The sequence below is a fragment of the Oryzias latipes genome, chromosome 15 (assembly GCF_053564925.1).
Source record: "Oryzias latipes strain Hd-rR chromosome 15, Olatipes_Hd-rR_3.1".
NCBI classification, from domain to species: Eukaryota; Metazoa; Chordata; class Actinopteri; order Beloniformes; family Adrianichthyidae; genus Oryzias; species Oryzias latipes.
Window position 1 is genome coordinate 25745589 of NC_136251.1, and position 25215 is coordinate 25770803.

Here is a 25215-nt window from a genome sequence, read left to right on the forward strand (position 1 = left end):
CTCAATGCAGTTGTTGGCTGTCATTTGTAGCTAATTCTTTAGAGTATATTAAAAAAAAAAATAACAACAACGTTTTTATTTGTAAAGTAAACTTTGCATTAAATGAAACAGTACTTTTCTGTTAGCACAAACTTGGCCAATAGTCTTTACTTTGCTTTGTTTTCAATCTCCATTCATTTTGACTCAGTATGGCCACTGAGTTTGGTGTCATGAGTCCACTAAATGTCCTTTTTTTCTTCTCCTTAGACATATCTCCATCTCTGACAAGGTTTTCCTTTTGTGCTTTGTATTTTGTAAGGCACATCCTGCATAGAATGCTTTCATGGACCAAGTATGCTTCTTCTTGTGCTTCTAGCTTTCTATTTTTCATGCTTTCTTCATTTCCTTGAGTATGTTCCAAAGGGTTTCTTTTCAGATTTAGTTTTGTGAGGTTGCGAAGGACTTTAACAAACTCTGGCAGCTTGAGGAAGCGATTATCAAACAAACCCAACTCTTGTAGATTTACTAAGTTCTCCAAAGGGGGAGGTAGGTCATCCAGCTGGTTCATTCCCAGATTGAGACTCTTCAGATTGGTGAGGCAACCAAGTGAGAAGGGTAAACCCACAAACGTCAGACAGTTGTTTGCAAGGTTAAGGTGGGTCAGGCCTGTCAGGTTCCCCACGGACTCTGGCAAAGACTCTAGCTTATTACTGTGCAGATCCAGCCTTGTAAGAGATGAGAAGTTCCCAATGCTATCAGGGAGTTTCTGTAAAAGATTACGACTGAGGTCCAATTCATCCAGATTGGTCAGCTTGAAGAGACACTTGGGGAAGACGGTTAGACCCATGTTGCTAAGGACAAGCCTACGCTTTCCATCTGGTGTTATCTGTATTGCCTTTTTGGCTGACTTGAGGGTTTGTTTAGCCCCTTTGGCTCCCTTTCCTTTGGACATGGTGCTGGAACACACAGAAAATGATCAAACAATTTAGGTGAACATTTCATTGAGCCTCTTTTTTTTCGCAACAGTGATCCCAAATGACTGATTTACTGCCTTACAATTATTTATTTAACCTGTGCTGCCACACAGCACTGCATGGTAATAAACAGCTTGTGTGTATGTTTATGTGGAAGCATGTGTGGGTAAGGTTGATGAGATTTATTCAGATACAAAGGCTTATGTATGGCCCGGGGCAGCTGGGAAAGCACGCACTCTCAGGAATGAGAGCCTTAGCCGCCCGTGGGTGTTTGTGTGTGCGTGTCACAGCGTTGATATGTGTTAGTGCGTGCTCACCCCATGATGCCCATGGGTGTATTTAAGAGCACGACTCTCTAATTAAGGTTAATGCTGGGGAACAATAGGAGAGAGGCGACACTCGGTAATACAGCAAAAGACAAATGAGCGCTCGTGCTCCCTCACCGTTCAGCTGATTGAGTTGTTTGGATCTTTTCAGGTGAGAAAGGTGTGTGCGTGCGGAGGACATCAAAATGCTGTGTTGCGTGTGCGCACGCACACTCAAAGAGTCAAATAAGGACTTTGATAAATGATAGTTGGGGAGTGTTGGAAGTGTAATGAGGGCTTCGCTCTTCTCCCTTCCTGTCTAAAGTGGCAAGGTGTGTGTCTGTTTGTGTCTGTGTTACACCCAGAGGCCCTCTCTCGCCTCATTCATCATCCTCAGGATGAGCGAGGTTATCCACGAGTGCTTGTTCCCATTATAACCTCCTATAGGAAAGTATTGCATGAAATTATTGCCTGGGATTAGATAACACACACTAAGCCAAATGTAATGATTGATTTAGTGTAGTTTTACAAAATAATATGGTCAGGACTTTATTGATTTTAGAAACTGGGAAGACTTAAATGAGCCTCTTATTCCTTAAACCTTTCCATTATGTGCTCCCGTTTTCTTTTTCCATCACATACGTCTAACTTTTCAACAAAACAAAAGCATTGCTCACCATTTTTTTCCCCCTTTGTTCTTCACCGATGTTTATCTGGTTGAGACTTTCTTTTGATTTTGATTCCTGACCAGAAAAGACAAGAAAAAATATTAATTAAAACCCAAACACACAACCGCTGATCCCAAATTCACCGTTTGAGCAGATGAAGCCTCATTTCTCCGAACACAAGGAATTCAAGGTTCTTCTTGTTTAAAAAAGTGTTACTTAGCAACTGAGGTGCTTGGCAGCAGGAATTTATTTTACTACCGGCCCACTGAGAGAGGGGAGCTTTTAGGAGAAGCTGATCACCTCCCCAATTTAGATTAAATACTGGTGGATATGTGCTGCAAAAGAAATGAGATGTTCATTTTGGAAAGATCTCATTTCAACAGTAGATTCACCCTATAACAAGGCATGTGGATTTTTGTGCTTAACAGTTTGTACTTTTTATGGTGGTTTCATTTTTACAAAATGTCTATTTAAAGATTGTGTGATACTCTTTAGACAAACCTCTAACCAGAAGGGAAAAAAAGTGAAATAATGAGCTTGTTTTTCGGTATAACTCGGAGTGAGGAAGTCTTTTGAGGCAGTCAGGGACATCTTCCTTGTCTCTGGTAACAAAACAAACTTCAAGAATTTGACAGAGGGTGTGTTATCTGTTTAACACACCTCCATTTGCATGCACATGCTGGCACAGCTTGCAGTCTAAAAATGCTCTCCCCCTACCTACAGATGGCACCATGTCCTTCAGTTCTTCATGTCGCATTAGCACAAGAAGAGCCATGTACTCTTTCTGCTTCATCTGGTTCCTCTGTCTCTGAAGTTGTGTTAGGGTTCAACTCTGGTTGCTAGGCGACAAAAGAAGCTCAGTGCTCAGCCTGGTTTTAAAGTTTTCGCTGTGTTTTTGTGCTACAGAAAGACTCCTGTAGTTGAAAAGGTGGCCCTTCATAAATGGCAGGTAATGCTTAAACTCCCTAAACAGTTTTTTTTCCTGTAATCAGCCCTAACGGAGGATTACTTTCATGCTAATCCAGATCAGTTATTGTTGATAAAGTCTGTTTGTTTTGAATTGTTTTCCATTGTTTGTGTGTTATTTAATAGAAAGAGGAGATAACTAACTTTGAGTACTTGATGCATCTGAATACCATCGCTGGACGGACATACAATGATTTGATGCAGTATCCAGTTTTCCCCTGGATTTTGGCTGATTATCAGTCAGAGGTAAAGACAAAAAACGTGATTTTCTCTCTCCTAATTCATTTACTTTAATTAGTTGAAGGTTTGATTCATCTTTTACTCCTGACAGACAATCGATCTTTCCAATCCTGCAACTTTCCGTGACTTGTCAAAACCAATGGGAGCTCAGACCGAGAAAAGGAAACAACTGTTCCTTCAGAGATACGAAGAAGTGGAGAACAATGATCCTGAAGGTGTTCGCTGTCACCTTCTTTCCTACTGTCCTTTTTTACTGAGCTCACAGTTTTCCCTAAAATCGTTTCTCACTCCTTCAACAGGCTTGTCAGCACGTTGCCATTACTGTACCCACTACTCCTCTGCCATTATTGTGGCCTCCTTTCTTGTCAGGTTGGAACCATTTTCCCAAACCTTTCAGATGCTGCAGGTGAGTCCACAGACATTACAAAGTTAAAAAACCTTTAAACTGGTGTGATGCAGCTGCTTGCTTCTGCTAGTTATACTGTTCATTTGACAAAATAATGAAAAGAATAATAATTTTACATTTTGAGATAAAATATAATTTGTAAAAAAAAAATTGGACATAAAAAAAAACCCAAATGTGTGCATCACAGTACATGCAGTTCATTTTGTTTGGACTGCTTTTTTTTTTATTAAAAATTGGACATAGAAGTTATTAGTCTAAAGACTTGAGCCTCCAGATCTTTAGTCATACACTAAAATAAAATAAAAAAGCTAAATTTATATCCTATCCCAAAAAGTTTTAAAAAGGTCAACTTTTATTTTATCCTCTTCTGCAAACCCGTTGCTTTTGTTTCTCACTGGCAATCACCACTTTGTGACTTTTTATTTATAAAAATGATTCCAATAATAAGAAAAAAAAACTAAAATGAACTTGTTTCAACATTCTGTGTGCATGTTTTTTTTTTTTGGTGTGAAAGCAGAATGTTGAGAGATTTTAATATATATGCAAATATTTACAGAAAGTATCTCAAAAAAGGCAATGCAAATGGCTCCAAATATTCCAATGCAGCATACAGCAGCCAGTTGATTATAATGAAAAGACATGCATATTTGATAGTGAGAATAAAGCAATAAAGATGTTCATCTGGTGAATTGAGATGCCCTTTTGTCTTCTGAATCACATAACGGGCGTGTTGTAATATCCATAACTGGATTTACATATCTAACCAAGTTTACCACTGTATATGCTATTTTCATTCATTGAGATAATTGATTTATTTTAAATTACATTCTCTCTCACGAGGTTTCCATCAAAATGATAGAATTTTACGTAAAGATAAAAAGCTTTTTTTCATTCTAGCAAGTACCCCATGCCTGCTTGATGTAACAAACAGCTTGAAATATGATTTCTGTGTTAAAATGCTGAATGGAAGTTGTCCTTCATCCTGAGGGAGGTCTGACGGCAGTGTTTGTTGTTTGCTTACAGGGAGGCCTTGATATCCCAGAGCGCATGTTCTACAGCATAAAGAAAGAGTGGGAATCAGCCTCCAAAGACAACATGGGAGACGTCAGAGAGCTTATTCCAGAGTTCTTCTACCTGCCTGACTTCCTGCTCAACTCCAACAACATTCATCTTGGTCAGACACCCTCCATTTACCACTTCTAATGACCCAAAAGAAGTATTTCCTGATAAATTTCTGTCGTTCTATAGATGCTCATAGAATCATCTGTGCAGCTAACTAGCTACATATTAGACGTAAAATGGGATTTTTAATAGTTTATATCAAGATCAATTCATACTGTATTTGCTAACAGGTGGCAAAAAAAAAAAATCATTCGACTGATTCGAATAAAATGTATGGCTTTTTTAGGTTTACAGTTACACCCAAAGAACAAACTCAGGACCACCAGAATGAGTAAAAGCTTTTTCCCACTAGCAGTCTCTTTATTGAACATCCACAAAAACAGCCAGACACATACACACACTCCTCCTGCATAAGCTTGTTGGCAATTGGGCTTCTGATTTTCTTATCCTTATTCTTACTGGACTTGTACTTTTTTTTTTTTACTGTACTATTTATATTCGCTCTTTTACTGATAGGCTATTCACTTATACTTTTAGTGTTATTTATATATTGCATCATTGCACATAAATTTCTTTTCGTTTCCTTGTACCTCAGAGTCTCAAGCTGCTCTTATTTTGTTGCAACTCGCTATTGTAATGACAATAAAAGGATTTTGATAAAATGTTTATTACACTGTTTAGGAGCAATACTTTTTACCCCCAAAATACTCAAATGTATTTCATTATTAATTTTTTTGAATCAGTTGGAGGTGCGGTAAAGCTGGTCTTGTGTGTTCCTACTTTTTTTTTGTGTATTTTATTGAAGGAGTACATGGAAAAACCAAAAATTATGTCTGCAATGTGGGTAAATTCAGTATTCTGTGTACAAGTGGTTGTAAATGTGAATCAGGAATGGGTTACCTCAAACAAACCTAATGTTCCGTTATTGACTCCTTGGGCTTTTCTGTTGTGTTTTGCAGCCCGCACTTGAGTTTACCATGAATAATGATGTACATCCATGTCTCTTTAGGTTGTATGGAGGATGGAACTACTATTGGAGATGTTGAGTTGCCTCCCTGGGCAAAGGGTGACCCCCAAGAGTTCATCAGAGTCCACCGAGAGGTCAGTGACCTTGAAGTTGTGTGGTTTCTCATAGATAAAGACTTTTGTCCAAAAGTCCTCGTGATTTTTGTCAGTGCTATCTTTATATGAACTGTAGAGCCAGTGTTTTGGTGTTTCTAAACAGCCAACAGCTGTCTGGATGCCTGTGTCAAAGTACTGATTGCACTAATTTTTTTCTCTGCTACAGTGTAAGAGACTGATACTGATTCAGAGTTGTTTCCCTTGTCAAACTCACATAGTCATTAAGCTGAAGATGAGATGGTAACAAGGAACAAAAAAATTGAAAAGGAGCTTTCATCTTTCATGATCTTGTTTTTTCAGCTGGCTGTTAATGGAATGAATATTTGCTTTGTCCTTGGTTGCTTCTCCGTCCTGTGTGGTGTTATTGTGTATCTCTGTTCTTCTGGTTTCTCTAGTCTGACCTCCCGTTTTTCTATTCCTGGGGCATCTGTGATAGTTATAACTCTGTAATCTACTGAACTACTCATATTGGCCACCACTCTCATAAAATTAGTGACTTTAAAACATAGTTTTGTTTTTCTTCCAAAGAAAAATTAACTCAAGACCATATATTCTTGTTTTAATATTTTTTTTCCCTATTCTTCCAGGATTGGTTTATTATAGCAAGGAATATACCTGGTCATAATGCCCACCTATTAGCTCTTCAAAACCAATCTCTGGCTAATTTTCTACAAATCATTTTTTAATTTTAAACATGTGGATTTGCTCATAACACAGCTGTTCTGCCTCCCCTTTGCCTGGACTTCTAAATTAACATTTGGAAGAAAGAAAAAAACCTTCTGTATATAAATAATTTCTATGGCTGTGCAATCTTGTAGCACTTTTATGTCTCTTGTATATATGCTGATATTAACAGTTTGAGTGATAGCATTGCACTCACAGAAACAATAATGAGTGCTGGTTGTTTCAGCTGAATGATTAGCGGTTTTGTAATAACTCACTGGCTTTACTTGTGCAACGACTCTCTGCTCTGTTTGCTTTAGGCTTTAGAAAGTGACTATGTGAGTTCACACCTCCACCTGTGGATAGACCTGATCTTCGGATGTCGGCAACAAGGTCCAGCTGCAGTCGAAAGTGTCAACACATTCCACCCTTACTTCTACATTCAGAAAGGCAGGCAAGATAACAAGGATCCCATCATCAAGAGCACAATCTTGGGATATGTCAGTAATTTTGGACAAATTCCTAAACAGGTAAGACGCCTTACTTGGGTTAAAAATATTTGTCAATGTAAATATTTAAAGTCTAATGTGCTGCTTTTTGTTAATAAAAAATCTTTAAAAATCGTTTTCCATTTCTTAGATCTTCACCAAACCCCATCCACCTCGCTGTGGCTCTAAGAAAGAAGGATCATCACCACCCACTCCCACTCCATTCTTCTTTAAACTGGACAAACTAAAGATTCCTGCACAGCCATTCAAAGGTAAAACACAGTAAAGGAAAAGTCCAGACTGTAATCAAGCTGATTTTTAGAAGACATTGAACAGCAGAGTGGAAGGGCGTCGCAAATGACAGGCTCAAAAATACATATTTTCAACAGTTTTATTGATTGATCTGTTTTCCAAAAAACAAGAATTTTGTCTTGCCATTGAAAGGAAACAGCCTGAATTTAGGCTAAGACCAGGAGTCTGACAGCCCAGATCAGATGGCATACAAAATAAAAGGGTGAAGCAAATAAATTGAGGGGCTCAAGATTTAATAAAAAAATATATATATATTTTTATTTTTTCAACGCTTCAAGAATTGAGGGTTTCTTAATCTTGGTCAATACTGATACTAATATTGACACCAAAATTGTGAGGCAAGTGGATGTGGGGGATCTGGGGATCTTTTTGCTCCAGCTAACCTATCTTCTGTATCTTCCTCGCTCACACCAATCAGCTTCATTCAAGTACATTCAACTCTTTGGTCTACTTTTTAGGCCTCTTTCCAACCCTAGCATCCTTTCACCAACACAATCACTGTCTGAGCGTGTCCAAGCCATCTAAATCCACTTCTCTACATTTGTCTCAATGCATCCAACATTTCCTCTGATGTATGTAGAAGACAAATGGAAAAAATGTGAAAGGTGAAGGCAACAGTGGAACACTTGGTATTGTGACTCCTAACTAGGAGTAGGAGCAACATTTGAGATCCACAGAGGTGTTTGGTTGTAGGAGCAGAAACTGCCCAGGGCCCCTAATGCTCTCAGACCTCTGATAGAGGTACCAAGCTTGAAGGGAATATGAGCATGATGGGAATATTTATGTATAAATAAATATTATTGGGGTTATTTTGCTATGTGATTTTCTGCAGCCTATACTACTGCACATCTATGGTTGCTATTTCTGGGATTTGTCTTTTCATTTATGTTATACCACTTGCTGTCTATTAAACACTAGATGTTCTAACTTCTCTGGGGAATCTTTGCAAGGCAGTGAGAATGTACATAGATTAATTTATCCTACAGAAAAGTGGAAGAAGCTCTCTGCTATAGCTACAATATGGAGATGACTCTTCAGCTGAGCCCTACTTAATAATCTGAATATCCCTACAGGCCCACTGAGGGAGAGGAGATGAATCTGCGAATGCTCAGGGAGAGATTCCTGCATATTACATTTCATATTAAATCTTACAGTGTCTGATCTGATCAATAAGCAGATAGAGATGAATAGGAGGAGGAACATTAAGACCAACGCAGAGAGAACTCCTTTCCTGGGATTTTGGAGGGAGAGCAGGCAGCAGGATATAATGATTTCTCCCTTTTCCTGCATGAATAGGTCAATTACAGGCTCAATTATGGCCTTGCTCACTTTGTCTCCCCCACATACACTCACACATACACTTACTGTGATGCAGGTGTCCCCCCAGGACCAAACCTGCTCTCTAGTAAGCTGGGAATAACTGTTTTAATTGCCCAGTTTTCTCTGGTCAGTTTAATGAAATACTTTGCAAGTTTACTCCACTCCAAACACTTATTGTGATGTGTTTGAAAGCTGTTACCTTCACTTGGTCTTACAAGTTTATTTAAAATATTTTTTTTATGTTTGCCAATATGACCTTATATTTACAGGATTCCCTGCACCATATTCATTTGTGAATACTGTACAGTTGACTTTAAATAATGTTATTTCCTTCGGATTCTGTCTGACCACAGAGCTGGCAGGAGGTCCAGTAGGTCAGATAATATGCCTGGAAAAAGAGGTTGTGGTTCTCGAGAAAAACCAGCTTCTCCTGTCCTCTTTGCTGAGCTGCTTCTTCAGCTGGGGATTCCCGGACAACAGCTGTGCCTTTGGAAACTATGCCACCGGAAAGGTATGCATGCAGGAATACAAGGCTTTAGAGAGGTTTTGTCTTCTATTCATTGTAATGCACAACCAGGCACACTTATACAAACCAAACTTAAAGAAATACAGCGAAATGTGACTTGTGTCAATTTGAAATAAATGGCTCATTATGATGGGGAAACCAATGTAAGTGATCCATTTAGTTAAAAATGTTTTTTTTTAATATAATGAAGCCCTGCTATTCAACTTAAAATGTTTATTTGCGTTGTTTTATATTTCTGCTTTAAAGCTAAGATTTCAAATTTCAAAAAAATATTTTTAAAAAATAATGTCAAAAATGCAGTTAGGTATGATGGGAATGACTATTTTTTCCCAGTTCACAGTACTCTGGGGGTATAATGATTACTCGACCTAACCGATGAATCGATTTATACTCCCAGATCTATCTGTCTGGGTCAAGTTTTTGACTGAATCAACCCATACCATGTTAAAATCCTTTCAATACAAAATAAATTGTTTATATCAATACTGGGAAATACCATTTGGATGAGGCTTAGTAAGTTTATTGTACTAAAATGTAAAAGCGATCAAGTGACGTCACAGTGGACAACACACATGTGATGGCAGCAAAAAATGTTTTTGCAAAGACATGTGACCACACAGTGTGATAGAATGTTGTAATACTGTTCCCTTTGGATTCTTCTGATGTGGAAAGCAACAGTGGGCGGAACTTTAGGAAACTAAAATGTGAATAGATTTGCCATTTATTCTTGGTTACTTGTTTTTTTGGACACATATTTCATTTACACTTTATTATTTTGCAAGAAACACAATGAATCTGGAAAAGTTCACCTGCAGTGTTTGGTACCTAGGTATTTATCTCTGAGTCACACTGGTTGACGTTTTGGCCAAAGATGTCAGGGATCGATTTTTTGTCCGTCAATTGAATCGTTCAAAATGAACCAATATTGACAATAAATCACATCAGCAACCATAGATTTTGGTATAAATCATAATGTTGTTAAAATGAATCGTTACACCCCTACAGCACACGATACAAAATATGGTCAGTTTATTAAAGTGAATGTTTTAGTAATGGATCATTTATTCTCTATCACTAGAACTTTGCAGTGAGGGAGAATTTGTGTGACTGGGGAGAGACGTACTGCGCCGCCTGCCCCAACCCGACCACTGTCATCACAGCTGGAAGCAGTGGCGTTGTTTGTGTATGGGATGTTGCTGTCAGCAAGGACAAACTCATCCGCATGAAGCTCAGACAGGTAGGGTCGTCTGCACACTGCTCTACTTGCACAGTGTCAGTTTTCTTCATGTAATGCGCTTTTAAACTTTCTGACTCTGTCATAGCCCCTATACGGTCACACGGATGCGGTGACATGTCTAGCTGCATCTGAGGTCCACAGCTTGATAGTGAGTGGCTCTCGTGACCTTACTTGCATCTTGTGGGACATGGAGGAGTTGAGTTACATCACACAGTTAGCCGGGCACCCAACCAGCATCTCTGCTCTGGCTATCAATGAAAAAACTGTAAGTCTACCTTTCTGTCTGCTTCCTTTGAATCTGCCCATGATGCTGCTCCCCTTTTAATGAACTGTATGAGGATGGGAGTACTGTTGTGCAGCTTTTGACCACATTCGAGAGCCAACACCCTTCCCCTCTGTCCCAGGGTGAGATTGCGTCATGTGCGGGACCTTCACTGTACCTGTGGACCATGAAGGGTCAGCTGTTGACTCGCACAGACACGTCCTGTGGGCCTCAAGCAGACATCCTGTGTGTCGGCCTTACGCAGCGTCACGAGTGGGATGCCAGGAATGTCATAGTCACAGGCTGTGCAGACGGCGTTGTGCGGGTGAGTTTCTTGTGTGCAGGGGCATTGCAGATGGTGTCACAGTTTTTTTTGTTTGTTTGTTTTCTGTACAGTATTCTGCTTTGGTAGTCATTAACTTGATATTAGCCTCTCAGGCACCAGTGTCCATTGGAGGTATTAATAACAGCATGGGGGAAGTGTGTGTATGTGTGTCGTCTGGCTTTATTTTTTTGCTCAGGATTGTTATTATCATACAATGCCTTTCTGCAATCAAAACTCCAAACTCTACATTGTGCATCACTTGGGGGCGGGGGTACAAACCCCCACAAAAGCAACACACACAATCATTTGACAATCTGAGTAACCCTTTGTAAGTGCGCTTGTTATTATGTTGAATTATGTCTGTGATTTTGCCACTCGTTATGTGTCCCTCACACAGATATGGAGGACAGAGTACAACAGAACACAATTACCTGGCCCTCCAGAAGAGCCTGCACCCCCGGGGCTAGACGGAGCAGAGAGAGACGGTAATGTTACTGGCAGCTGGATAAGATATGTATGTGGGAATTTGTGATAAAACAGATAATAGGAGTGGCTGAAAGAAAGTAGCAAAACTTTGAAACCGATTAAAAGGCAACTTTGGAGCACTGTTTGGACTTTAAGAACAATCCCACTTTCTAATTAGATGTTTTTTAGTATGAGATGATACATTTTTAACAGCTCATCTCAGACCTAAGCAGCATTGTTTTCAGATAAAGGCTTGTAATGGCCACACATCCCTCACTAGTATTAGGGTTAGAAGGAATTATGTTGTTATAAACTTATTAAGCATAGAGGCAGTAAACGCTGATGAGTAGTTCTGCTGACGTATGGGTGTGTGCTTGTATAATTTAGAAAGCAATAATACCCAGATCCAATTTGGCACACGTTTGTTACAGCCTGGCGTCACCTCATAGGAGTATTATGCTTTCAAATTACATTGAGACAAGTCTTTACGTAACCCTGAAGCTTTTATGTCTGAAGGATGTTGCTCCGTTTAAAAACCTGCTGACTGCAGGTGGACTCTGGTTACTCACAGTATAATTGTTGGTGGGGATCACGGGGTCAGGACATCACACCTGTTATTTTCATAGTAAAGGAATGTAATCTTGTGATGAATTCACAGAGAGAGAGCAGGGCCAGGATAAAGGCTGGAGGAGACGACTGATGTTATGTGAAGAGCTGAGCAGTGGTCAGACGCAGCGCCGCTGCAAAAACAACCCCGCCATCACCTCTCTGGCCATGTCCAGGTGCAGTGAACAACTCAAACCTACCTTTTTAGTTTTGGCAGTGACTAAATTTGAATATTTTTCTTTAAAAACAACCACTTTTCACACAATTCTTACCACATATTCTCTTTTTCCGGCGCAGGAGTCATGCTACTCTTTTGGTCGGAGATGCCTGGGGAAGAGTTTTCACTTGGACTTGTGAGTGAGAGGTAGACAAACTCAAAACCACCAATTCTCCATTTGTGTTTGGAGACTGTTCAGGTATAAAACCATGTGGAGGAGTAAGAACTCCTCTGTTATTTGCTGCCCCTGTGGGGGTATTCTTCCTTACGACCAACTTCCTATATGAATGCTGCATTCTGTATTTTTAAATGTCAATTTTAACTGAATTTTCATGTGTAATTCAGGGAGACTTAAATCAGGGTTTTATTTATTGAACCGGTTTCCTAAAAGTGACACTAAAGCAGTATTGCTTTAATTGATCTAGCTCTGTTTTAATTTTCTAAATCACAAGGATTTTGTGGGGGGACCCACAGAGTTTGGCTCCAAAAAATAAGAAAAGAATAAAGTAAATGCTGAACACTGGATTTTTTTTTTAAAAGTCATCTCAGCTGGACCATTCGTTCCTAAAAAACCGCATTTTGAGCATGCACAGAAGTCAGCGTTTAGTTTTACCAGACTCCCACATTTTAGCTTTGATGACTCCGGTTGTTGGTATGTGAATACTTGATCTGCCTTTTGTTTTACACAGTGTGTTTTCAGTTTGGTTTGTAATGTGGTATTTATAAGTGTTTAACGGCTCTTTTGGAGCGTAATTCTCCACGGCCATGTATGTGTGTTGTGGGTGATTTAAAATGTCTTCTTGTTTCGCTGAGCTATGCGTTTTGCATTTCTCCTTTTTTTTTTTTCATGTGTTTTACGGTTACCCGAGGACAGATGCACTTTTCACACTCTTCAATGGTACAACCGTTGTATCTCACCCTTCTGAAGTGAGATTATGGTTATCACTTTGCAAAGAGAGGAAACCAATACTCTCACATCAGTGCACATGTTTTATATTTGAATAAAGAAGCAACCATATTGAAGTGGTATGATTGTGGACGCTTCCTTCTGTCTCCCACCTGCACTCTCGTACGCTTGCAATACTCCCCTCCGTCATAAAGGAAGGGCTCTCTCCCTTTAACCTTTGTACGTGTGGCTAATTGTGCTAAGTGGAGTAGCCTAATAGACTGGAAAATAGTGCTCATAATTTTCCTAAAGAGCGAACATTGACCTTCTCAAAAGACAACAGCTAAATCCATTCTTTCTATCCGGCTGGGTTTTATGATAGGAGATGTCAGACCACTGGGTTCCTTAGAATAATTAAATCAAATAAATTATTGCACTAGGCAGAACCATCTTGTAGCCTAACCCAATTATAATGCACTGTAAAGCTAATTATTAACCATGATTACAATTTGTCTAATTTGAATAAATGTAGTCATTAGCGGGTTCATCCCAGTCAGTGACTGTGAACCGTGGGGGTTTTCTTTCTCTCGCTCAACCTCTCTCACCCGCTAAGGGTAAGAGTGCGGATGTGCATCATTTTCTTTCTCCAAACAACTCCATCTTTATCACATCTTTCACACTGACCTTCACAAAGTAGCTTACACATGATCTTCCAGAATTAATTTCACAATAATTAGATTTATCAGAAATTCAGTCTTTGTGCTTCCCATGTGTAATATTTTATTGAAAAACTGACATTGAAAAGCCTTTAAAGTGTGCATGTTTGCTATCATGGCATTGGTTAGGTCACAATAGTTTCTTTTCAAATATATTATTATCAGGTGTAATCTTCAAACAACCAATGCAGTCAAACTAAACTGAATCATTTTCAAAGCTGATTTTTCTTATGCCTTTAATTTTTGTTGTGAATATTGAAAAAAAAAATCTTTTGCCTAAACTGAAGCAGAAGATTTTTTAGGACTACATAGTTTGTTATTATTTTGTATTACTCATAAAACTATTCTCATAATAATTAGAAATGCACCTAAAAAGCCTTTAAAGTTTTTTTCCTTTTTTTTCCACATTGTCCTGAGTTAATATGAAATTGTTAACAGTAATAACAGAGCTATGAACATCTGGCTCCCAGGCCACCAATGCCAGCAAATAAAACAAAAAGAAAACAGCTGTACCACACCAGAACTGCACTGCGACCTTACCAACACAAGCATGTACACACACCCACACACACAAAAAGAAAAAGAAAAAAACAACAATTGCAACTGTTATACAAAAAGTTCATAAATATTTTCCTTTGGGATGGTATTTCCATATCTACAGATGGTTCTCTTGGAAAAGGATCTGAGCATACACAGTGTCCGGGCTTGAATCCGTGGGCTCAGGACTGGAGGAACGCGGCAGCTCCTTCCTCGGTCTGACTAACTCCAGCTCTGCATATGTCAGGCTTTCTTCTCGAGGCTACGAGAATGGAATAAAGAGAAACATAACACATTTCCTGTTAGACAAGAAATGTCCATATATGTTGTCTGGTATATTTGACAGTAAACAGTTGTGTTCCTTTGTAAACAATTCTCAGCTGCAGAAACTATGTGTTTACTGTGTTTGCAGGAGCTCTTGGAACATTCAGTTTACTTGGAAATCATTCGCAACAAAAGGACTCCTATCCAACATTCTCAGATGTGTCTAATTGCACTAATTCAATCCGTATGTGCATGCGAAGGAAGCACTCACATCTTGTTCATTTTAGTGCAGAATCTCGAGAACAGTACAAAACCTGAACGTCTCTAGATTGAGCAGATTTCCTCTGTACCTACGCATTCGACACTTTTATCGTAGATATAAAACCAATGAAGCGCTCTAAATAAATAATTGTGTTTCAAAAGCAATAAAGCTAAATAGAATTATCAAGCTCATAACTGAATGAAGAGATGGCAATAAACTGTTAGACAATCATGCAGTCATGAAACCAATTCCCTTCTGCAGGTATCTTGATCACAACTCTGTGCTTGAAGAACAACATTTCCTGCCCCTGAATAAATGCATTGCCAAGCATTGTTTTATAAGTGTTGATGTTTTATCATTTTCATTATTTTCTTCATGTTGAGCATGCAGCTGGTCAGCGTGAAGGGCGGTGGTGGTGGGGGCACTTACAGCGGCAGCAGATCGTCTCGGCTGAGTCTTCAATCTTCTGGGCTTCTGAGGTCTCTTTGCAGCAACAGGCACTAAAAAACAGAAGCTTAATCATTGCAAGACAGCAGCCAGGAGGAATGAATCCATAAACATGACAATAGGCAAAGCTGAATTTGTCTTCACAACTGTTTTCTGCTAAAATCCTTTTTTATACCATGATTCTAATTCAACCTTTAATAAGAGTCATGGCTGATACCTTTAATGAAGACTACGTAATAAAATAAAGAATAAAAACTGTCTTACATATTACTACCAGAAATAACAAAGTCAACAAATGCTGAAAAATAATTATAAAGCTCACTGGAAAGTTTTTTTATTTTTATTTTTTTTCAATCTTCTTGGAGTGTCACTTTTTTATGGATTGATACTCATCATAGACATTACAAAATACCAGCAATAACTTCATAAAGGCCAAATTCCCCCATCGACAAATGAGGAGTAATGCTTACTTATACTTCTTAGGAATGCATCAGTACTTTTAATGATTTACTTTTTGAAACTTTCCCTATTAATCCAGACGCATTTCAATACATGGTCCATGAATCAATGCGTAAAAGATTCAGCTTCATTTTGTGGCGATGCAGTCCATCCCCCCCCCCCCCCCCCCCCCCCAAAATGGATAAAATCTAAATATATTATTCAATTGGCATTTAAAACTACAAATGAAAATGCCTTTTAAGAATGAAAATCTGTTTTTCCTCAATGATACTTTTTTATTTTAAACAAAAATAAAATGTTTTTGACATTTTGCGCATTTTCCACGAGTGAAATTTCGGTCTTTCGTGATACACATGTGATGTACGTAATTCACAAGAGTTTCTAGCCTTCGTCAGTCGTCAATGTTCGAGGGTTCCACCCCTTTACGTGAATTTGGTTTTTTTTTTGGTCGGTACAGATTTACACAGTTTACATGTATTTTATGTAAGTAAACATGTAAATAGTAAGTAAGTAAATCTTTATTTATATAGCACTTCTCTCAGAGAGCGACTTAAATCAGTAACGAGACCCAGTAAAACACACACAGGCATAGAGGTAAACAGACAAACAGGCAGAAGTGAACACAAGTAAAAGTCAGCTAAAAGCTCTCCTAAATAAAAATGTATTAACTTGAGCTTTAAAACACTCGACTAAGTCAATCTGGCGCAGAGACAGGGGGAGGTCGTTTCAAAGTCGGGGAGCGACTGCCTGAAAGGCGTGGTGTCCCCTAGTTTTAAAACGAGTCTTTGGAACACATAAAAGATTTTTAGCAGTCGACCTCAAGGAACGTGCAGGAGTGTAGGGAGTTAAAAGGTCAGAAATATAGTTCGGGGTTTGTCCGTGCAAGGCTCTAAAAACTAAAATCAAAATCTTAAAGTCAATTCTAAATTTAACAGGAAGCAAATGATTACATGTAGTTGACAAGTAATTATTACGTAATTCCTGCACAACTGTGCATGATTTTTGGGAGAGGCATAGGCAAATTTGTGGCCTTCCCCGACCGTTCCACATATGTCTTTTCGTGCATGTACCCCCGATGTATAACTTTTATTAGGTGTATACAGCACACGTCACATTCAAATTACATAATTGACGCATGAATCACTCATGATTTGCATATAAACAGCGCAATAATCTTGCATGCTTCATGTTCAACATTGATTCATGTGTACTTTTCGTGGTTTATTCATATTTCTTCCTTGGTTTTAACATGGTTCATTTATGTTACATTTGTGAAAATTCACTTAAAGACCACAACGTTTTTTCACTTTTTCCACATATATTCACATATGACCAATTTTCATCCGTGCAATCTGTGCACAAAGTACAGTACGTAGTGGCTATGACACTGCCTTTAGAACCTGGCATTCTGGGTCTTTTAGACTGTTTTGTTCTTTGTGGTTAAAAATGGGTCATATTAATTTATCCAGGCATGTTTGCAATGCTTTAAAAAATTTCTATGTGATGTTTTTTGGTGTACAAAACACAGATCCCTCCCTGTGGTTCACCTTCAGCCAATTGTAATGGACCTGACTTGAGATGAAAGCTTGTGATTGAATGTCTTTTTGCTTACATCACACGTACACAAAAGGTAGAGCACAGCAGGAAGAGTAACTAAAGTTTGCCAGAAACCAATTATTTACTTCCCAATCAATTTATACCTATCTCAGTACTAGATTCATTTTTCGATATCCTTCACATTATTTGGGTTTACCTTTTGGTGGAATGTAAATTGGTGGTTCTTCAGGGGGTTTAGGCTTCACTGCTATTTCTCTGTTAGTTTTCTGTCCATTTTCTTTCCTTGGAGTTCGTGGGGAGGAACTGGAGCAGCTGCTGGAGCTGGTCACAGTCTCACCCGAACTGTTCGAAGAACAAGAGACTCAATTTCAATTTAATATACAAAAGGTACAACATACTTTAAAAAAAAAACCTTCAATTGATTAGCCTGTTTTTATCACTATACAGAATTAAAAAAAACATATATGCACCTGCTTTCTGGACATCTGACCAGAAGGTAACTGGCTGCACAAAAAGCAAAGAAAAAAAGTCAAACGACGTGTAAAACATGAGCATGACTTGTAGGAAAGTGCATTAACCTTTGAGTCTGTGTCTTCTGTGTAAGTACTGGCAGGTTAGAACGACGGTAAACAGAAAGATGGACAGCAGCCCCAATGAGCAGATGATCACAACACAAACATACACATCTAAAAACGACACACAAATAAGAAATAATACTCAGAAAAGTAGCGTTCCAAATCATTTTTAGGGGTGAACAAACAGTCTTGAGTTAAGGCAGTACCTGCAAACAAAATCCACAATCCTTCACCGCTACCATCCTCGGGAGTAAAGTGCACTGTAGAGACAAATGTTACAAAAAAGTCAGTACACAAAAATCTCTGATCAGGCTGGGCGCTGAGACCGCTGAGTCTTCGAACTCCTATCATCAAAAGCAGCAGGAAAAAGTAAGTTGTTTCCAGAAATATCTAAACCACTTCATGAAAAGAGAGATGAAGCCAGAACAAGCACATGAAAACACACAGAGATGTTGGTGTTTTCTGGACAGAACTTGAGGGGATCCCCGCTGTTCTGTTTCCTGTTGTTGGTCACTTGTTTTTTATGTTAAAGAAAAAGAAATGCCTCGGATGTCCCTGCCTCTTCTGTGTGCGCCAGAGACATTTAGCAAAATGTTGAAGAGAGTCTATGGTAAGGATATGACTTTGTCTCTGCTCCCATAATGAGATTTGAATTCACATACAGGTTGATTTAACCCTTGTGCTACCCTAGGACCCCGCCCTTACATTGACGTGTTCTCCCTACCATGAAAAAGGTGGATAAAGGTGAAGATTTCATGTAATCCATGGACACCAGTGAAGATCACACATCATTGAAGAAAAAAGGTTCAGAGCATTGTCTAGTGGGTCTAGATGACCCAACTCCCAATGTTAAAGTGCCTAGGATAGCACAAGGGTTATATTAAATAAGAAATGACCTCTAATTGCTGTCTGACCTGTTTCCAGAAGAATGAACTCCCTGCAAAATTTTCAAATCTGCCTCCACTGTTTCAACAAAATAATAATGTTTGATTGCATGGGAACGGCACTTTAGTGCCATTACAAAACATCAAAGAAAACTGGAAAAAATACACAAGACAGTGTATCAGTTCAACATATCTATAATGCAAGAAAAACCTTTAGAGTTGATGTTGATTAAATGTGCAAATTGAAGGAAGGTGTTGCTAATCTGGTTAAATCTGATGCCAGCCACAGTTAGGAATAATCTCCCAGCAGTGTGAGTAGTTTGCATTTCGGCTAATGCAAGTGAGCCACACATCTAACAGATTCACTCTGGGGCAAACCGCGAGCTGCACCTCACATCTGATCTGTATAAACAGTCCTGAGGTCAGCAGGTTGGCTGTAATTTCAACATATGTCCTGCAGATGTGTACAGCACGCATACAGTAAAAAGGTGCCACGCTTATGCAAAAAATCCATATACAGTCTTGCAGAAACAGGTCCTGGTCTCTGCTCAGAGGGCTCAGTTAAAATGATAGGAGTCTAATTTGTAACAAACATGTCAGAGTAGCAGCAAAAAGAAATCTTTTTTTTTTTTGTTTGTTTAATTTGTTGAAGTAGCAGAATGCAAATCAGTAAGTAAAATCTTGAAATTGTCAAAGCAGTGAGTGGTGTTAAACTGAAATCTCCACTCAGGGCTTTCCTGGAGTGCAACAATTTTCCTTTTTGTTTACCCTCCTAATGTCAATTCCTGTGTTCCCGGTTCTGTGGTGACGGCATTACCAACATGCCTGAGGTCGTGCGGCTTCCTCAGCGGGCCTGAATATAGGGCAGGGCGTTGTCGCACAGATCTGTCTGACTCGAACCTCAATGCTTATTAGGCATAAATCTAGTATAAGGTAAACAATGTGATGCTGGGAAGAGCTGACCACACCAAAACATGGTGGCTCAGTGGTGGAAAGCCCAAAAACAGAAACACCAAAACAATGGCAAATGCAGTTCTTAAAATGCATCAACAAAATGTAAAAAAAATATAAAAAAATATACATTAGATTTTAAAAATAACATTTGAGATGTTTTTGTTTAGTGCTCAATGTTTTCTTAAATCACGTGTTTCTTGTTTATTTATTTTTTTTGTTCATTTTTAATCCTTTCCAGTATTCATTTTGTTTCACTGATGTGCAATCTGTTAAAATCGAATTAGATCAAATTATGGCTTATTTTAATAAAATCATATATAAAGAGGTTCTTCCATTCTTGTAGCATTGTGACACAAAATAAATAAGTTGGACTTTGATTGTAAAACTTTTCTCCTGAGTCCCACAAAGAAGTAGTACAGTAAAATCTGAAAGCTGACATCATGTTTTTTTTTAACATTGTTGCCAGCTCAGCAAGCTTTTTCTTCCCTTCATAGTCTCACACTAAGTGATTTTCTGTGTGGGCTTCTTGTCTTGGGATGGGAAAGCCAAAGATTTAGGTTGTAAATGGAGGACCACATACTATTATACTATGTCTTCCTTGCATGTTTTTCTTTTGTTATATTTAAACCAGAGTGCCTAACATGTGAACAATTGTGCCAAGACTATTAGTTATTTGGAAATATATTTTTTAAATATGGTTTGTGATCAAATTATACAATATATTATAATAACAACAGATGCAATTCACCTTTATCTAGATTGGTAATAGTACTTTTTCATGCTGGGTTTTAGGGTCCCTTCCTTACTTCATAAACTCTTGTGTTTTAGTGGCTCAACACACCAAACGCTTCATATTATAAAGAACTGAATTTAAAGATTTAGAGTATTTCCAAATATGTATTCTATTTCGGACTTCTCAAATCCAGATTTGCTAAGAATATTACAATGAAGAAATCCAAATTTGGTTCCTAAATAAAGGCTCCACTAATAGTAGAGTTCAAAGAGAGTCTTTTGCAAAGAATAGTATAACCAGTTCATTAATATAATAAACAAAGTGGTGTAACAGCAACACAGAGTAGCACTGAGTTGCAAATCATCAATGTTTTAATAAAGATCTTGTAATTATCCAGTGACACTTGCTCCAACCACCTCTGGGATATTTGTAAACAGCTATCATTCCAGAAAATGAAGGTATGCGATTACAAAGCTGCTTGTGCTGCATTATTAAGTAAGAAACATAGTAGGATATCCCTCTGTAATCAGCCCTAACAGTGTGTGAACAGAAGCTTCCTAGCTGCACAACCTTTAACTAATAAAATGAAAAACTAAATAAATAAAAAAATAAAAAAGTTTTGGAGGTCTTGTTTTTGGAGTGGTTAAAAATTCTACTACATTATTATAAAGGTTAAACTTAAAATCCCTGATGGTTCTTTTTTTTTAAAAATATATAATGTCTTTTAAAAAAACGTCAGCTTTGCATTTTAAAACTCTTTCAGTGAGGAAATTTAATTATTCAAATAATGACTAATGATATCATTTCTACACTTGCTCCTTGTGATCGATGGGAAGTAGAGTGGCTTGAATTTATTCAAGAAACTTAAAAGCTGCATGTTTCTTTCACTTGTTAAGCTACGTTCACACCACCAGTGGCAATGCGGGCTCCACCGACCACTTCCAATGAACAATACATGTAAACGTGTATGTCTGTTTTAAACTTCCGAGTTCAAAACTACGCAGGTTTTTACTTTTATTTTTGGGCTCTACATACAAAATGCGCGGCCATAAAACACGTGTTGTTAGTTGAACTATGTCAAACTATGACTAGTCAGGGACTTGGATTTGGTCGTGACGAACCCAACCGTTTGAAGATTGATCATGACAGAGAAATTAATAAATGTGGTTTGTGCAAATATTGATATATCTGTTATATTCTTTCATGTATCAGAATAGAGTTGTGAAACAACAAGCCTGGAGAAAGATTCACAAGATTTGCAACCCTTTGACATTTCACACTAAGCCTTTTCCAACTACATGTGGTGTACTTGTCGTCGTAAACAGTAATGTTGGTTATGCCCGGTGTCTGCGTAGCTTATGTCTGTAAATCCACCTTATTATCAGTTGAAGTAAATTCCTTGATGCCTATAGATGCAAATATGCATCAAAGCACTTCAGCATCACTTGAAAGCAAAAACATACCGGTAATTGTTTTTGTTTTTTTTATCATGACTGAAAATTAACTTAGGTGTCAAAGGACTAAATGTGATTCCTATGTGATTGTGCTTCAGTTTAAGTTTTTACCTTTCAGCTGTATGGTACTGGTACCATTGGAGGAGGATCTCCATGTGTTTCTATATTTTCGAATCTCCTGAACTTTGCAACTATAAAATCCCTGGTCCATCCCTGTCAGATTGAGGATCAGCAAGCGGTATATATCCCCGCCCTCTTCATCATGCAGATGAAACTTTGGATGGGGGAATCTGCGGGTGTAGTTCCCATACAGCTTCAGCTTCCTGATGCCCGTCTTCACGATGAGAAATTGTGAGGGGTCAAGTGTTGGAGATGAGGTGGGTGGGGGAGAAGAAGGAGGTGCAAGAGATGGAAAAGTTAGAGGGGAGAAGAACCATCGAAGGATGAGGAAACTGTTGCTCCTCTTCCTCTGAGACACCAGACAGGACAGTGTCAGGTTGTCTTTCTCTGTTACCAGGACAACAGGCCCCGGGGTAACTGTCACATTCAAAGCTTGACAAACCTCTGTTGGCAAAAAACAAAAATAAAATTATATGAAAATAATTTTGTGAATTTTGGTTAATGTAAATTATTTATCTCTTGTCTCTTGCATTTTTTTTACTATTACATCAGAGCAGTTTATTAATGTTTAATTACAGCTTTTCTAAAATACTTTTTTGTCTTCAAACTTGACTTCAAACGTCTACTTATGTGCTACTTATACATACTTAAATGGCATATTTAATAAAATATTTATAGTTAAAAAGAAGAAAAAACACTTGTCCAATCACAAAAAAAACTGCTTCAACACACTTTAAATCCTTGAATGTACTGAACATGTGTTTATTACAAACACAAGTTGTTTTGCATCTGTCTTGAAGACAATAGGAGCCTGGATGCAATATGTGGGATCAGACAGACAAAGAGAAGCTACAAGTGAGAAACATTCATCATCAGTAAGGTACAACCCCATACACAGAATACAACAGGGAACATCTGGTCCTTCATGTCACCCTGCTTCGTGCATGTGAGTCTCTGTGTGTGTTTGTGTGTTAATTAGGAGTTTCCCTAAGGGCCTCCAGTTTCTGTCTTTTACAATTTATAGTGACATGAAAAGCACCAAACTAGAACTGAAATGTATTTGTTAAATGAAGGCAAAAGACTGGTGGAAAAATAAAACACTGATGTTCACTTAATGAGGAATATTTTAAATATTTGTTTTTGGGTATTCATTTATGACATGTATTGACTTTTCTGAAACCTCTATCCAAACACAGCTTAAGAAAAAAGGGGGACACAAAACTGCAGGAGGTGAGAACAGGAGACCTATCAAAAAATAGGTGGGAATGTCCTTCATTCTCTAGACTTTTCTGGAATACATTAAAAATACTTTGATACATTGGTAGCAATAAAAATAAAAAGATGTTTGTTGCAGGGACACAATACATACGGTTCTTTAGTAAAATCCATAGTTTCACAGTGGTTTGTGCAGCAGATGAAACATTTTATTCCCCATCTTGCTTGATTGCTCTCTTGCTATGTTGCTGTAAACAAAGTGAACTTACCTGTGAGCAGAGCCTTAGTCAGGACAAGGACCACTACAGAGAAGTACATTTTCCACAGTCAGCGAATCCATAAACCCAGACAACTGCACAGCACTTACAAAGGCTGCTACATTCAAATACAGCCTGACTGCACAACCCACCGGAGCCCTTGCCCACCATTAACTCTTCTCCTCTTTCTCCTCTTTTTCTCTGTAATATGAAACAGTAAAGGCTCTGTTCCCACTTAGAGAAACTCCCACTCTCTCCCTCACCCTCCCTCTGACAGCCTCCGTCAACCTCTCTCTATCTTTCCCTATGTGTCCCAAAAAACGTAGGAAATGTCATTTCCTGTCTGTGGCTCCTAACCCAACACCCCAAAACTCTGAAGTAATGGTCATACGTCTCTATGTGTGTAAATGTTTATTTTTGTGTGCACCTTTGTGCGTGTGTTTTTTGTGTGCTTGTCGTTTGTGTAGTTTGTGTGGTGGGACTGTCCTGTCTGGCTGCTGGATGGAGTGGCATGGGCTTGTCTCCGGCTGTGGTCGTCATTCTGTCCCAGTGGTATGAAGCCTGCTGCTTTATTGGGCAGCCTAAACTGCTGAGGCAGGGCTTCTGCTGGCGCTCTGAGCACTTCCCAAGCCAAATGGAACAACACAAAACATTTAACCCCTTCAAGTTAGATGTGGGAGTCTTTTGAAAATCCTTGACTAGTGAAAATAAAGCTGTTTTCCTAATCTTTTTTTTTTTTACCTTTAATAATGCTTCATTTTCTTCTATATTTCTAGCCCAGTTTTACACCAGAGGATAATATCACTATGAATTAGGGTAAAGTGATAATAAGCTAAAGTGAAGTGATACATGTGATCACTGTCGATAAATGTATTTTCCTGAACCTATTTTGGGGTGTTTTTCCTCAAGTTGAATTTGCCCCATGGGTGAAATCACTCTACACTGCCCCATAGTGGCCAAAATACCTTACTGCTTCCCAGGGATCCACAAAGCATGAAGAAGCTGTAGACTCAGGGAGTGGAACATATCAATTCCTTTACAACACACACATATAATTACGAATATCAGTTTAAAAATGATAAAAAAGTTATATATATATATATATATATATATATATATATATATATATATATATATATATATATATATATATATATATATATATATATATATATATATATATATATATATATATATATATATATATTTGTTACATAATTCAAAGACGTCCTACAGCAACCAGCTCTAGCATGAAGCTTTGAAAAATGTAAAATGAAATCATCTTAATATCATAAAAGAAATGGCAAGTAGTTCACTTATTTTACATTAAAATCTTATTGTGAAGTTGAAATTTTATAAGCTGTCCTAAACAATGTTTTCTAAAATGAAAACCCGTCCACCCATTTTTTATCCATGCACCCTGGCTAGATCTAGTGTGCTTGGACCTTTTTCACTTTCTGACAAGCAAGATTTTTAAATTTAGGTGGTGACATCATTAACTCACCCTGTTCAATGTAAATGTATTTTACTTAAATAATGATAATAATTTCTGTATTGTAACTGGAATAACTACTAGTTTTTTCCCTTTAATTATGTGTTTTATCCTCCTTTGTTTTTACAATACAGAAATAATCTCTCAACTTTAAATTGATTTACATGGTGGAGTATAAATGTAAAAATTGCAAAAAAAAA

General features: G+C 38.1%; 3 protein-coding genes and 1 long non-coding RNA gene across 8 annotated transcripts in view; 2 read left to right on the top strand and 2 right to left on the bottom strand.

Moving 5' to 3' along the window:
• Positions 1 to 13230, top strand: part of wdfy4 (WDFY family member 4) — a 39422-nt gene extending 26192 nt beyond the window's left edge. For 2 of the 4 annotated variants that reach the window (XM_020709618.3, XM_011484495.4), the window contains exons 50-64: positions 2833 to 2875; positions 3019 to 3138; positions 3224 to 3347; positions 3432 to 3538; positions 4562 to 4712; positions 5670 to 5761; positions 6766 to 6975; positions 7085 to 7205; positions 8919 to 9076; positions 10170 to 10328; positions 10414 to 10593; positions 10733 to 10915; positions 11313 to 11400; positions 12039 to 12162; positions 12284 to 13230. In XM_020709618.3, the coding sequence (XP_020565277.1) occupies positions 2833 to 2875; positions 3019 to 3138; positions 3224 to 3347; positions 3432 to 3538; positions 4562 to 4712; positions 5670 to 5761; positions 6766 to 6975; positions 7085 to 7205; positions 8919 to 9076; positions 10170 to 10328; positions 10414 to 10593; positions 10733 to 10915; positions 11313 to 11400; positions 12039 to 12162; positions 12284 to 12347 (1924 nt within the window). In that variant the 3' untranslated portion in view covers positions 12348 to 13230. Of the gene's footprint in view, positions 1 to 2832; positions 2876 to 3018; positions 3139 to 3223; positions 3348 to 3431; positions 3539 to 4561; positions 4713 to 5669; positions 5762 to 6765; positions 6976 to 7084; positions 7206 to 8918; positions 9077 to 10169; positions 10329 to 10413; positions 10594 to 10732; positions 10916 to 11312; positions 11401 to 12038; positions 12163 to 12283 lie in introns of those variants that run through there. The other 2 variants (XR_013647823.1, XR_013647824.1) reach the window with 2 other exon arrangements.
• Positions 62 to 2768, bottom strand: lrrc18a (leucine rich repeat containing 18a). Of its 2 annotated transcripts, none has more exons than XM_011484494.4 (3): positions 2644 to 2768; positions 1936 to 2001; positions 62 to 935 (listed from the first exon to the last, which is right to left on the bottom strand). In XM_011484494.4, the coding sequence occupies exon 3, from the start codon at positions 929 to 931 to the stop codon at positions 122 to 124; it is 810 nt and encodes a 269-aa protein (XP_011482796.1). In that variant the 5' UTR covers positions 932 to 935; positions 1936 to 2001; positions 2644 to 2768; the 3' UTR covers positions 62 to 121. The 2 variants fall into 2 exon arrangements, with proteins under 2 accessions (XP_011482796.1, XP_020565279.1); XM_020709620.3 differs by having other exon boundaries at positions 2648 to 2745.
• Positions 13231 to 13845: 615 nt separating the features above from the next.
• On the bottom strand, positions 13846 to 23738 carry vstm4a (V-set and transmembrane domain containing 4a). The gene is made up of 8 exons (XM_011484496.4): positions 23536 to 23738; positions 22043 to 22495; positions 18113 to 18166; positions 17910 to 18017; positions 17802 to 17835; positions 17528 to 17673; positions 15298 to 15368; positions 13846 to 14604 (listed from the first exon to the last, which is right to left on the bottom strand). Exons 1-8 carry the CDS (start codon positions 23582 to 23584, stop codon positions 14461 to 14463), a joined length of 1059 nt encoding a protein of 352 aa, XP_011482798.1. The 5' UTR covers positions 23585 to 23738; the 3' UTR covers positions 13846 to 14460.
• On the top strand, positions 18201 to 18712 carry LOC111948805 (uncharacterized). The gene is made up of 3 exons (XR_002874797.2): positions 18201 to 18275; positions 18439 to 18516; positions 18598 to 18712. It is a non-coding gene; the product is annotated as an uncharacterized LOC111948805 (long non-coding RNA).
• Positions 23739 to 25215: the final 1477 nt, after the last annotated feature.

Coding starts and splice junctions, on each gene's coding strand:
- vstm4a (XM_011484496.4), bottom strand. CDS start 23,584: ATGTACTTCTCTGTAGTGGTCCTTGTCCTGACTAAGGCTCTGCTCACA. Junction 18,018..18,112: donor ATTGTGGATTTTGTTTGCAG/GTACTGCCTTAA, acceptor TGTCGTTTTTAG/ATGTGTATGTTTGTGTTGTG. Junction 15,369..17,527: donor AATTTACATTCCACCAAAAG/GTAAACCCAAAT, acceptor TCTGTTTTTTAG/TGCCTGTTGCTGCAAAGAGA.
- lrrc18a (XM_011484494.4), bottom strand. CDS start 931: ATGTCCAAAGGAAAGGGAGCCAAAGGGGCTAAACAAACCCTCAAGTCA.